The following is a 13,387-nucleotide window of genomic DNA, read 5'->3' on the forward strand; positions in this document are numbered from 1 at the left end:
CAGGCCAATGGTTTGTGGGGACTGACCCAAAGCCCACTTTGTGATCATTGAACATAAAAGGGCTAACTATGGATTTACCAGATCTAAAAGAGTGAGTTGCTGTGCACTTGTCATGGCTTATATGTTTCCAGGTCTTGTTAGTTTGCTCAAATTACCTAGTTCCAAGAGATTATTCTTGGTTAACCTCAATCTGAAAAAGGGCACGTGCAAGCATCTAGAGCGTTTGCAGGATCTATTCTGATATATACCGCCACACCAAAAAGTAGTTTAATCAATATGTAATTTATAAGCGAGAATATCATTGCTTGCATTGTCAATTTGTAAATAATGAAATCTTGCTTACCGATGGTTGATCAAGTGTTGGAAAATTGTCATTGACGTCAAGGATACTGATGTCTGCTGAGCACTGGCTGGACAGACCCCCTGCTGCGCCGTTCAGGTCCGATCCTCCCACCGAAAGACTGTAGCTGCTGTATTGCTGTTTTTAAAAAAAAAAAAGAGTGGACATTGTTATTCTTTTTAATTCTACTTACCCTCAAATACAGACATAAAAATCATTGACTCGTGACATTGTGCTATTTGTAACTTCTATGGCTTAACAATTAGGTCCTGGATTGGAGCTTTGATCCATAATCCAATGCAAGATGCATCAGTATCCTAGGTAGATGGGGAAATAACACTGATGTGAAAGGCAGAATAGGTAACACCTCTGACCATAGAAATGCAATGGGCTTTATGCAAATCAAGCTGCAAAGACTTAAGTTACTCTGTTTAGGAGCAACAAATAAAGATGCTTGCACACCGTCTGAAGACCTGCACAATTAGCTTGGTGCTAGTGAAACAAATCGCCAACTTCCTACCCATTCAACTTCATCCGCCTTTTCCTTCCTCTGTAATATTACTGGTGGTTAGTTGCATGTATAGATATTGGCAGCTGAACATGTTTTCCCTGTTGAACTTTTTAATGCCAAGCCGCTGGTCTAAGCGCTCTACCTAGGGACTGTGGCCCATTTTGCTCTCTGTGATAGCCGTCTCCCATTATGAAGAATAAACAAGCAGAGCCAGCCGCAGGCAGCCCTCATAAAAAAACTGAAAGCACAACCTGCTAAATAACTGCAGCCGGATCAGGGCAGTGTGAGCCCCACTCCCCTCTGGGGCCTGGTGCTAGTGCACTGGATGCACCACTGATAGCTATGCCTGGGGTAACCAAGGTTGAGTGACACATTTGATAGAGTAGGGGGAAGTCCTGATTGCCAGTAAACAAAGGTAAACAAAGGTTTGAAGAGGCCCTGTTTTACGCTAGCCACTTATGTGATCAGTGCTTAATTTGAGTGGTGGATGCCAATGCTGTCCGGCTTTAACACTGGTGATGCCCAGTGTGACAATCCTGTTTGGCGCTCCCCACCCAATGACCTCCTTCTCTGATACCCGCACTACAACCTGGCAAAAGAGTCCCTCATCCCTCTATAGCCATTCTCTGACATTCACATTAATTTCCTTTGTTTTAAAGCACTGGTAAAGGCTGGCTGTATGAATCCACTCAAATACAGATCTGTCCTTTGCAGCAGGCATAATAACCCTCTGCGCTACTTTATGGTGAGTGAGTCAAAACTGCCACAAGACAAAACTCCAATCTCTCTCTCTCTACCAGGAACATTAATCACAAGAGTTATCATGATTTTTTTATTGCTGCCTGAGAGCTGGACACACCAGGAACTCTGCAGCAGGTGCTTTTAAATTGTAAGTTATATCATAAGTTATTGTTACAAACAGCAACCCCCCCCTCCAATCCCCCCGAGTTCAGTGCCTCACCCTCCAAGTCACTAGCCCTCATTATGGGGCACCGGCTCCTATTTTTCCTCTTTAGACATTCACTGCAAGCCAGAGAGGGAAGAACACACAAAGGGGAAAAAAGGAGGAAGAGAAAGACGGATAACATGTTGCAAAGGGAGAAAGCAGGAACCTGCACGAGTGAGATAAAGGAGCATGGAGAGTCTGAAAATAGACGGGAGAGCCGTTTGGTTGATTCAAGAAAATGCATCCTTGGTACTCGGTACACTGACATTTAAAGCACCAGCTGCGGGTATCTGAGCAGAGCTTTTGGCACCAGCAGTAGTTAATTTGTAAAACAATAAGTGCCAGGGCCCCCACAATCCATTCCTCCTGTCAGCGCTGCCAATTACAGAACCAACACAACTATTAACCATCACACTCCTACAAGTGTGACAATTCAGAATATTCCAGGCCCCCAAAGGTATAAGATTTACTGGTGGCACGTATCAGTAACTGTTAATGTATATTAAATTTATAAGCAGCTGTTGTTGTGCTCATACCCAAATTTGGAAGACAGCGCCACCATGTGGCAGACTGTCATAAGCGCCGCTGCTAAGAATTAAGTGCCGGTGCCGAGCACCGGAAACCACCAGCTCAAATGAAGCACTGGTCACCAACACTCATTCTATCACAAATGAAGCACTGGAAGTGTTACAAAGAACCTTCTGCAGTACTTTGTGGAAGGAGTTTGAACCTCTTTGTGGATGGCATCAACCTACACTTGATGAAATCCTCAGTAGACAGCTTAGACCAGTTCTCTTCTTAGTGGAAGACCGTAGTGCTTAATTTTTAATAATACTAATACAACTTTAAAAAAAAATACATAAATAATTATCAAAACCAAATAAAGGCCAGGGCCTAAACGGAAGCCGCCAAATGTTTGTGTGGACTTCTCCCACTGTGTTTGGTGTTGGCACCACCCACGCATGCAAGCAAGTGGGTGGCACAAGGAGTGCTGCAGGTCCACTAAAAGCATTTAATATACAGGCTCTGGTTACATGTAGTACCTTTTGACTAGGGACTTATACGTAAATTAAATGTGCCAATTGTATGAAAGCCAATTTCACAATATTTAAAGGCTAGAGAACAAGCATGTTAGCACTGGTTAGCAGTGGTAAAGTCGACGAAGTCATACAATTCAACATAAACAGGTTCAGACAACAGAGGGGTTTAGGCAAAAAGTGTGGGAATCACCCTGCAGGGCGGACCAAGTTTAAAACTCACATAATGTTTAACAACTGAAAATGGCAATCTTTAGTGCATTGCGAGAGGCAAATGTTAGTAAACTGAATGGAAAGCCTATACCTAACATTTTATCAAAGTGCTAACAGAATCCTGTTTTTTGTTTGTTGATTTGTAGAAAGATATCCAAATCCCTGTATACTGTCCCACAGGCAGGCTAGAATGTGCATAGGGCTTGCATTGGCAGGTATCTATGTTCATGAGTATATCACATGGGTGTCCTCCAGAATGCTTCTTGTAGGAACAGTCCGATTTAGCTTTGACACTGGGTTTTTACACATAATCAAAGTCCATAAGCAATACAGCGGCGAAGGAGAATCGCACAACACTATGGCACATTTTCCATACAAAAGTGGATTTGAGTGTAATTAGTGTGCAATTGAACGTTCACCGGGTACTGCACAAGAAGCTGCGACTAGGGCTTTATAAAGATGCTGAAAAGAAGACATGAAAGGGCAGACCCTTACGAAACAACACAAGAAGTGTGCATTATTTCAATGATAAGATCTTGAGTTTTGGCTATGGTTTGTGAGAAATGCTCTGACCCATTGTAGTGCAGTCCAGTATTCTAGCGTCCTGTTCCTAATGGCTGAGTGCTAACTCCTTTCATTAAACTACATTGTATCACATTCTATGCTTTTACTGTTCTGATTCTTCACCTCCTCACTATGTGTGCAGTCCATTCAGTACTTCAAAACTTTGGTGTGATTCATGTTAAGAATTTTTAAATGCAGTATCAAAATGAGTTTTTTTTATTGCTAAATAAAAAGCATATTTTACCTCTCTGTCAAGACTGTCCATCATTGTAAAGACCTCTCCAGTGTACTGGTTCATTATAAACATTGCTGGATTATCAGGTGACTGGGAAATAATTTTATAGGCAATTTGGGAATTCAAGTTGTTCTCTTCATCTGCATCCGTAGCAAACATCCTCATAACCAGCGTATCTGCAAAGGAGAACACAAAATGAGTTTTTCTTCTAACAGTACATGAGTGTAGAATCAATACACACCTAGGCATGGGCTAAGCATAATATTCCAGAGTGTGCGCGCTGGCCATGATACTATTGAAATGTAGGCTTATTCATCAGATGTTATACATTGTTTGCATCAATAAACACACCTTCTGTGGGGCTGCCACATCTAATCTATTTTGTTCTGCCTCCCTTCCTAACGACTGGGACTCTTCAGTGTATCTCGAGAGAACAGTTTTCTGAAATGTTTCTCCACACCAGTACTCCTTATGACACTTTTTTGTATTTTATTGGACATGTTGTCTACTGGAAACTTTGCAGGTGTGGAATTTTGAGACCAGAGTTCTTGTTTCGATTGCCCAGGTGGGAAACATCGTCTGTCCCTGGGCACATCTTGTTATCTGAACCACGAATCTCTTGTCTTCAAAAATTGGGGGCACATGATCACAGGCAAACCCCATTATTTTCTTTTTTTTTCTTTTTCTTTTTTTTATTTTCAAAAACCTTTATTGTTCCAATGGCAAACCCCATTATTAAGCAAGATAGGAACAAACGGACATTAATGTTTTTCCTAATTCTAACTTGATCAGAAACATGGTGTCTAGCTTTCTAAAGTTCAAATGAAAATGTCCCACTCATTCCATAGATGAATTCTGATATAGCTCTGTGTTTAAGAGTGTGTAATTAACTTATTCATGGGTCTCTTTTAAGCTTTTTATTGGCGTTTCATGCCCATTTTTGCATCAATGCTGTGGCTTTAGAATAGGGATTCTGAACTTTTTCAGGTTTTCTTATATTTTAGTTGCTCATCATGTTTTGAAACGAGCAGAAACACCAGTGAATATAAGAGACGTGATCTTCCTTTCTGTATTTGAACACTTCACCCCATGCGGGAAAGTTTTTTATAAATTGTCATGGGAATGAATTTCTGTAAATCATAGAACTGACCGAGTCTACTCTTTCTTCTTTCCATTGTATTACCAAAAGAGCTATATTTTGGCCACTTTTAACTATTTTCTTGCACATACTCATTCAAATGATGAAGCTCCGATTCCCCCAAAAATGACTTTATTGTTTTTCCCCTTCCTTACTTTTTTCTGTATTAATATTTAACCACACTAGTCATAATAACTGTTATGACTATAGCTAGATTTCCACATGGATCCTACTTCCTCGCTATTCTGGTTTATATTTGACTTATTTTATTGTTTTAATTTCTCTTTTCCTTTTGCAGCATCTAATGCATTTTTATTATATTTCTTTATATATAAGCCTAAAAGTATAGGCAGTTCGGGTTATGTGCATGGTGTTATCCAAGAGGAAGGTATGTATCATTCGGCTGACGGAAGAAAAGAAAGCCATAATTGAGGGCAGGGAAATCATTTATTTAAAGACTTTTGTGAAACGACTATTTCACATCTTCAAATGTTTCCTAAATTAGGCTTTAAAACAAGCATTCACACGTTTTTGCTCGAACAGTATAGTATCTGTTCTCTCACCACCTGCATCTTTCATCAAAATATAGCAACCTGCTGGTCTTTGTTTAATGCTACACTGTGTAGTAAAAATGTCACCTTTTAAACGCACACCTCATGCAAGGACCCACAGAGAGAAAATGCACTGTCCAAAACAAATAGAATTGAATGCACAATCCATTAGAGGACATTAGTTGAAAATGGGCAACTGCCCCTAAAAAGAATCATTAAACAAAAGACAATGAAACCATAGATAACAAACTTGCTGGTTGTGGAGAAAACTACAAAAGAAGAGGAAATTGGAAATGCAACAGAAATGGAAGGGGAGCGATTTATGGCCTTCCATGAAGTATAAAGAGACACAAAGCCAGCATCATTAGGTCGCTCCCAGAACCAGTAGCCATCCAGTGAGTAGAAGACATATCAAAAATACACTCAGTCACATGGGGAATGATAGCGAAACACTGACAGAGGAGAAAAGCAATGGATTGTGGCACAAATGACATCCGATGAAGAGCACCATTGGAAAATTGCAGACGGGGTCACTCGTATGCTATTGAACTGCTTTACACTCTCTACTCCTAGTCTGCCTGACAGAAGGGACAGAGGGATGCTAGATAAAGTAAGCTGAGCTACCATGCCACCTTACTGGTATTAAAGATGGTGCTCACAAGGAAGCAATTAGAACAAGGGAGTCCTGCTAATTCTGAGACCTGCAAGGCTCAGGCAGGTTTGTTCTCCCATCCTACAGACCTAGGCCCACATACCTAGAACTTAAACATCACAGAAATTGATCAATTGGTAATACTTTAGTATTAGAACACCTTGGAGGGATGTACATATGTAAAGTGGCCCACACACATTGGCATTTGAAGGACTAATTCATGGTGGAGAATTCTAGTAAGGGGTGGATGACTGGTTCAGCTGCTAATGACAACCGACATCAACTTTTTCACTGAAAAAGATCTATTTAAATCATTTGGGTATTTGCAGTGAAAAAGAAATCTGAATATATTCCTTTGGTGGAATTTGAGAAAGGCCTTTTCTGGTTCAACAACTCCGGTATTTGAAGAGAAAATATAATTTTTCAAAGCCCAATCAGGTTGCTACTTAGAGAGTTTGAGAGACCTTGAAAATCAATCTCGTAAAGAGAACATTATTAACGTTTAATGTGCTCTGAAATAGCCTCCAATCCATACATACGGATATACAGGTGAAATTGATAAGAGACTTGGCGAGGGTATACCAGGACTATTGCAATATGATTTACAATGCCTTCTCCCCCCCAAAAAAATACTAACAGGCTACAAAGACTGTTACCACATTCCACTATCTGGTCACAGACATTTTTATCATATTTCACACTATATCCCATGACTCCCAAGTGGCTGGATGACAAGAAGCAGCAGTGTACAAAATAGCCAAACAAACAAATACAAAATGAATACACATTCTTTAACTTCATGTCATGACGTGGATCTATGCGGAAAGAAAATTGTTCCTATTCAGCTGGAAACAGAATGCACTATGATCTCCCTTGATCATTGCCCCTTATTGATTCATGTATACCCTGTACTCTGGAATCACAGCTTGTATTAAGGCTACATCACTGAATTTCTGAGTTGTGTTTATAGGTTGCTTCAGAGGGATGATGTGTCGTAGAATTACAGCTACAAAACAAAGGTATACTGTTCGTGCTGGGGCAGGACAACGGTTGACATCAGTTAGGGAAAGTTGTACAACTTTTGTTTCATCCTCAAATTTTAAGTACATTAGCAGGACACATACTGACATCACCGATGTTGGTCTTCAAATCCTTTTTAAAAAAAACATTTTTTACTTCGTTTTGTCTGTAGATGTTGTAAATGACTTTTACAATTCGTTATGTGGTATTGATTTTTCTACCAGACACATAAACGCCTCAATTTCCCTAATTAACATCATCAAATGTCAACTTGTTTGATAGGTCTGAGTTTCAAGATAATTGTAAATCAAGGTATGAAAAATATCTGAAACTACATTAAATATTTAAAAAATATGTATATTTCCCAGCTTTTTACCCTACATGAATCTTGTGATATGTCATAACATCCATTTGTACTTGAAAGAGTTCATTTCTTACTTGCTGGACTTCTCTCTTCAACAGATGCTCGAAAGACGTTCTGCAGAAAGATTGGGTAGTTGTCATTGATGTCCATAACTTTAATGCGAATTTCCAGTGGCTTTTCTACATCCTGTCCTTGGCTATTCACAGCCCGGGCTATCAGCTGAAAATAAAAGCACAGAGATGCATAACACCATTATTGTTTTGAGGTTGACTAAAAGCACTTCGGCTTTGATTGCTAATTATTGCATATAAAATACAAGAAGGGACTACTTTGTTTTGTGGAATTGCTATCTCTGAGATTGGTGGAGGGAGAGCAGTATGCACACATCAGGCCTCAGAAATAGAGTTTGGATTCTTAGAATCTGTTTCAATATCAGATTTTTCAATGATGGCCGTCTGACTGTGGTAGAAACAGAGGCTCAGATTTATCAACACTTTGGGAAAGGTCTGTGTCACTTTTGTAACGCAAGCCCGGTGCAAAGTATTGATTTACTTTCCAGAATAAGTCAGGATTTGCATTGGAAAGTTGGCCAAAGTCACTTACTTTGTGCCAAGAAGGCAATTCATGGGGTGGTAGAGGGACATTCCTATACAATCAACCATGGGTTTTGACACAAATCACTTTCTACTGTTATTGGTAAAGATGGGTTTGCGGCAAAAACGTACGTCCCATTGAGACAAGCGTAACTGTAGAGCAAGCTTTAAAACTCTCCCAACTTCTTCAACTTTGCATGTGGGCTGCACTATACTGCACACTTGAAAAGTAGAAAAAGCATTAATGCATATTTAATTCTACTGGAAGGGTCTAATATTATTATTTGTGAAAGAGACAAGAACCAATCACCATGTAACAAAATATTCAAATCTGAGGCAGCTACACCATTACAGTGCCACTTAAAGACTTTATAGCAACAACGTCAAGAGAAAGTGATAGAAAATAAATTGCAATCTTACTGGACACACAAACAGCAGGGAAAATAAACAGCTGGTATTTCAGTTAGCATGAAAATAAAATAAAAAGGCACACTTTGAACCGTCTTTGTCACTGAAGAGGACACAACCATTTTTTTAGGCGTGTGGTGGAATGATGCGCACATACTATGTACTGCCACTCAAGTTTGGAGTGTTTGCTGTACAGGTGTGATCTGACAGGCCTCCTTATCTCATACATTATTAGTAAATAAATGAAGGTACTGAGGTGCACTCAGAAGGCACTGTATTGATTACTTTGTCATAGAGAAGTGTGGCTCACCGGTTAGAGGAGACAGACCCGGACACAGAGGTCAGACCCAGGACCAGGGTTCAATCCCCGACGCGGCAGGGTCTTGAGCTCAAAATGTCCATGGACTAGATAATTCTCGCCTCGGTGCCTACTCGAATCATGGGCTCACACTCTGCAACTCTGGGCAATAGCTTGCTTAATCTCCACTACGGCCCCACAGCGATGGGATGCCTGGCTTTCACTTTGGAGATGCCCAGTAGGGGTTATCTCGCAGGGAAAAGCCAGGACGGGTTCCCAAAGCAAGCGCCTAGAGACCTTACGGTGAAAGGCGCTATATAAGAACGTATGATTTACGATTATGATTTACGATTTATAGAGGGTATCTTTTCAGAAAAACATCAATTGGATGTGCACAGAGACTGCAGTTTTCTTCTAAAAGTTGATGTTAAGGATTGAATCAGCATTGACCCCACTCTGTCCTCTGCCTTGATTATTTTCAGCAGAGGAGCTAAAGATTAACTGGGGATAGTGACTGCCTAATGCAATAATCATCCATTAGTCCATCCTTTCTGAATACATATATGTTGTTTGGGACTCTGTGTGTCAGCCTTTGTGTATTGTCCTAAATATATGTATTTCTAATTGTTCTTGACTTGCCTGTCATCTAACAGTCTACCATTCCTCCTAACTGCCTCACATGCCCCATTGCTCAAACGCCTTGCTTCTGCCATTGATTCCACGTCCTCTTCTCTCTTGCTTTCTTTTTTCCAACCTGCATGGTGAGTCCCAACTATATATCATTTGTTTGCTGTCGTGGACTATCTGCTGAATGTGCCAGATTGAGAAGTAGTGTGTGTTGTCCATATCTAGAATTATGTCAATAGCTCTTTCTGCACATGTGCACATGTGTCTTATCTATGTCAATTTGAGTATGTTGTGTGTCTTCATGTACGTACTGTTCAAAATCTAACTTACTATCTTTTGTCAACACTTGTTTTGTTTGCTTGTCTGTAGCACTATTTAAAATATGGGTTTGAGAGACGTTATCATTTAAGGCTAGTAATATCAGTCAAAATAGAATATGCTCTTTTAGGGTCCGGTTTATAGTTTGATAGATGGAGCAGATAATTCAAGATGGCAGAGGACAATACATCTGCCATCTCTACAGTGCTTCGACCATCAAATTTAGAGAAGACCACCAGCCCAGCAGTCATCTCTGTGCCTTGAAAGCAACCAAAGTCGCTGTGGTTCCCTTAAAGTTGTAAATAGTTTGACGGACATCTACCTCCGACTTTGACGGATGCTCACCAAACTTTTAGTTGTTTTTGTTTTTTCAGAAACATCCACCCACAGTGGGAATTTTTTTCTGGAAAAAAAAACATTACTTCCATACCCTTGGAGTTTTCTCTCAGCCTATGTGTGGTTGTTTTTTTCCTGCCCTTGACTGGTAGGCTTTTCGTGTCAGTGATGAACAGAAAAGAAAACTGACACAATTCACTCTAATTAAAGTGGGAGATGGGATTGCTTTACTCCGACTGGCCCTACTCAATCCTGTCTGAGTAAGCTTTGCTTTTATAGAGCCAATGAGGTCTCCACTGACATCTGGACACAAAACTCCTTAATCCCCATACAAGGAATCCCAAAGTTGACTACATGCTTGTATATTTTAATATGTTAAAATGCTCTGTATACATGCCTCATATACATCCTTGGGTGTGCCTCAGGCTATTCTGCCACTTGTTGCATAACAGTAGAAATAGTGGAGTGTGAGTAGCAGCCCGACTTGTCACTTAGAGTAAAATGTTCTGGAAAAGCTCAGATTTTCCTTAACATAGGAAGGTGTTTTTTCTCCTGAATGTTCTTGTGTAAGCAGCTCAAGGTTTCTATCACTGTGTGGTAAGGACTACCTACAGAACCAAGGTTTTTCAAATATACATATGAGCATGTGGAAACCTGTTTCCACAGTTATATTAATCTGAGGATTCTGACCGGGCATCACCCAACATATGAGCTGCATAAGTAGGTAGGACTTCAAAAGACTTGATGAGCCCCGACAAGACTCTTAAATTTAATTGTACTTGGCTTGAACCGCTGATTGAGTTTGGTCACTGGTATTGCAAAATACCTACTCTTCTTGATCTTCAGGCAGCTTCTAGCAGGTGGTGGGAAGCACATACTGCCTGTAAACCCCAATCTAGCACTTGCATTTATTGCCCAAGATTGCACATCTTCTTGTTGTGAAGATTTTATATGAACTCTGAGCTCTTTTCTTACGCAGTGGTGGTTTGCAAAGTAGTTATTTCTGTTTTATTTGAGTAGATAAAGTTTCCTCTGCTGCCAACTGTGCTGCATCCAGTTTGTGTGTTTAAGGAAAGCTTGCACTACTGCTGCCTCTGCTCTGTCTCTTTGATGTATCATGTTGCACTACTGCTTGCAGCACTGGGTCTCCTTTCCAGTGGCGGCTGCTATTACTGTTTAGAGGTGAGGCGGGGGAACTACAACCAAAAACTAGATGCACAAAAAAATAATTAAAATCACATTTACGTGCCTCTTTGATGGCCCCTGCCGTCCTTGTCGCCACTGATCCTGGACTCCGACTGCGCAGGCTCCTAGATGCAAAATCCCAGCGTTTCTTTACTGCTGGGAATAGTATGAGCATGAGAGAAGCACTGGGATTGGTCTGAGCAGCTTCGTTTGCTGCTCAGACAGTGCATTGGAGCTTTGTCTGTTTATCCAACCTGGCTGTGCAATACAGCTGGGTAGGAGAAACCTAAATGCACATGTACCACATGCGTTTGGCCGGCCTAGGACCCTGCCCACTAAAAAGTGCTCACTACTCCTCCCCCTGCCATGCCTCTCCAACAAGATTGCCTGGCCCCACTTAAACTCGCTTGTTAGCTGTTAGGCAAAAAGAAAATGATAATAGAATCCTTTTATTGTCATTTTTTTTCCTCTTTTATCAGGGGGGCGACGCTCGTCCGCCAATAAGGAGGATCCGCCCCTGCTCGTTTCAGTGTGGGACACTTGCATTGTATCTGCTGTACCTTGTCTGTCTATGAGAAACAGCTACACTTCTGCAGCTTATTTGCTGCTGGTTCCATAGGTGTACCTGAAGATAGGGAAAGCCTTAAGCAAAACCAGTTGTCTTTGCTTATGATTATGGTTCCCATGGTTCCACATAGTCAGTATAGAAACTGAGTTTTTGGTGAGTGAAACAACAAAACCTGCAATGGCTTGTAGCTGCACCTTAGTGACTCCAGCTTACAGAAAAACATATCCAGTTTTGATTGGATTCAAATTTAAATACAGAACCAAAATTCAAGAGTGGATGAAGCTGAGGCTGTATCCCAGGTGGTGAATATTATTCACTTACAACAAAACTGAGGTAGAGCTGAGAGCTGTCCTTGCAGTTGTGGAGAGTGTTCTGCCTTGTTAGTAGTACACCCAGGGTTACACTTATGTGAATGTCAGTGGTACCACAAAAGATCATGCTGGTTTCTAAATGTGAGAGAAACTGAAAGATTCCATTTTGAGAAGCCGTTGCCTTCAATAAAGAAATGAGGTAACCCATTTGAGAGCAGTGTGCCCAATGCTCGTATAAGAGAACAGGGGGTCAGGAGGGCCCAGTGGTCAGAGATATTTATTTTTTGTATCAAAAACTGAGTAACAACCATTGCGGCTCATATCAGCCAACTATGATTCCTTGGCTTTGTGGACGTATGGGCACATAGACCCAATTTGCTCCAGTGTTCGATCTCAATAGGGGCATACAGCCACACACAGTGATTCTGTGTGCTCCATTGCAAACATATATGTAACTTCTACACATCAGGGCATGCAGGACCTGGTTCTGAAAGCAGGGTGCAGAAGCATGTTTGGCCTGCCTTTCATAGAAGGGTCAAGGACAAAGGGAAACATGTACAGTCTCTTCTTGAATTGTGATGAAGAGGTCTCTAGAGGATCCCTGGAAAACTCCATGTGCCTTCCAAAGGGCACAATGGGGGTGCATCAACCGTGTGCCACCATTTAAACTGTTAAATAAATACATTTAAATTCCAGGCGCACGCTAGAAAATCTATGGGCTATAGATTTCTTGTAGTACTCCAATGCACACTTTAATAAATGTGGATTTCCCCATGGTGGAAAAGTCTGCATGCATAGAAATGAAACCAATTCACATTGGCACATGGAACGTTTTGTACATAGGTGAAAATATGTTTCTTCATGAACAATGCTCAGCAAACGCTGGAACCACCACAGGCGGCAAAAGGCCTAGCTACTGCACTGCAGTCTTGCAGGGCTAGCAACTCGAAGACTCTCATAAAACCACAATTTCCTTCATGACCCTTTTTCCCATGAACCTGCATGAGAAACGCTGCACATGCACACAGGCAAAAAAATGCCCTGATTTGCATAGGGCTGCACTCCACGCAAATGACGAAACACTCGGTTTACATTGCAAGGGCTCTAACTATGGGCCAGCATAATTAGTATTGCAGAAGGAACCTGACCAATATTTGCAGTGACATCTGTAA

The 13,387-nt window shown here is 41.0% G+C and overlaps 1 protein-coding gene across 1 annotated transcript in view; it reads right to left on the reverse strand.

Annotated features, from left to right (window-relative positions):
- DSG4 (desmoglein 4) overlaps positions 1-13,387 on the reverse strand; it is a 117,364-nt gene that overhangs the window by 51,087 nt on the left and 52,890 nt on the right. Inside the window, exons 5-7 of the mRNA XM_078687379.1 lie at positions 7,646-7,790; positions 3,856-4,022; positions 344-478 (exon numbers count right to left, since the gene is read on the reverse strand). Coding sequence (XP_078543505.1) covers positions 344-478; positions 3,856-4,022; positions 7,646-7,790 — 447 coding nt within the window. The remainder of the gene's footprint in view (positions 1-343; positions 479-3,855; positions 4,023-7,645; positions 7,791-13,387) is intronic.

Source organism: Lissotriton helveticus, chromosome 4_1 (genome assembly GCF_964261635.1).
Source record: "Lissotriton helveticus chromosome 4_1, aLisHel1.1, whole genome shotgun sequence".
In the NCBI taxonomy this organism is placed as follows: domain Eukaryota; kingdom Metazoa; phylum Chordata; class Amphibia; order Caudata; family Salamandridae; genus Lissotriton; species Lissotriton helveticus.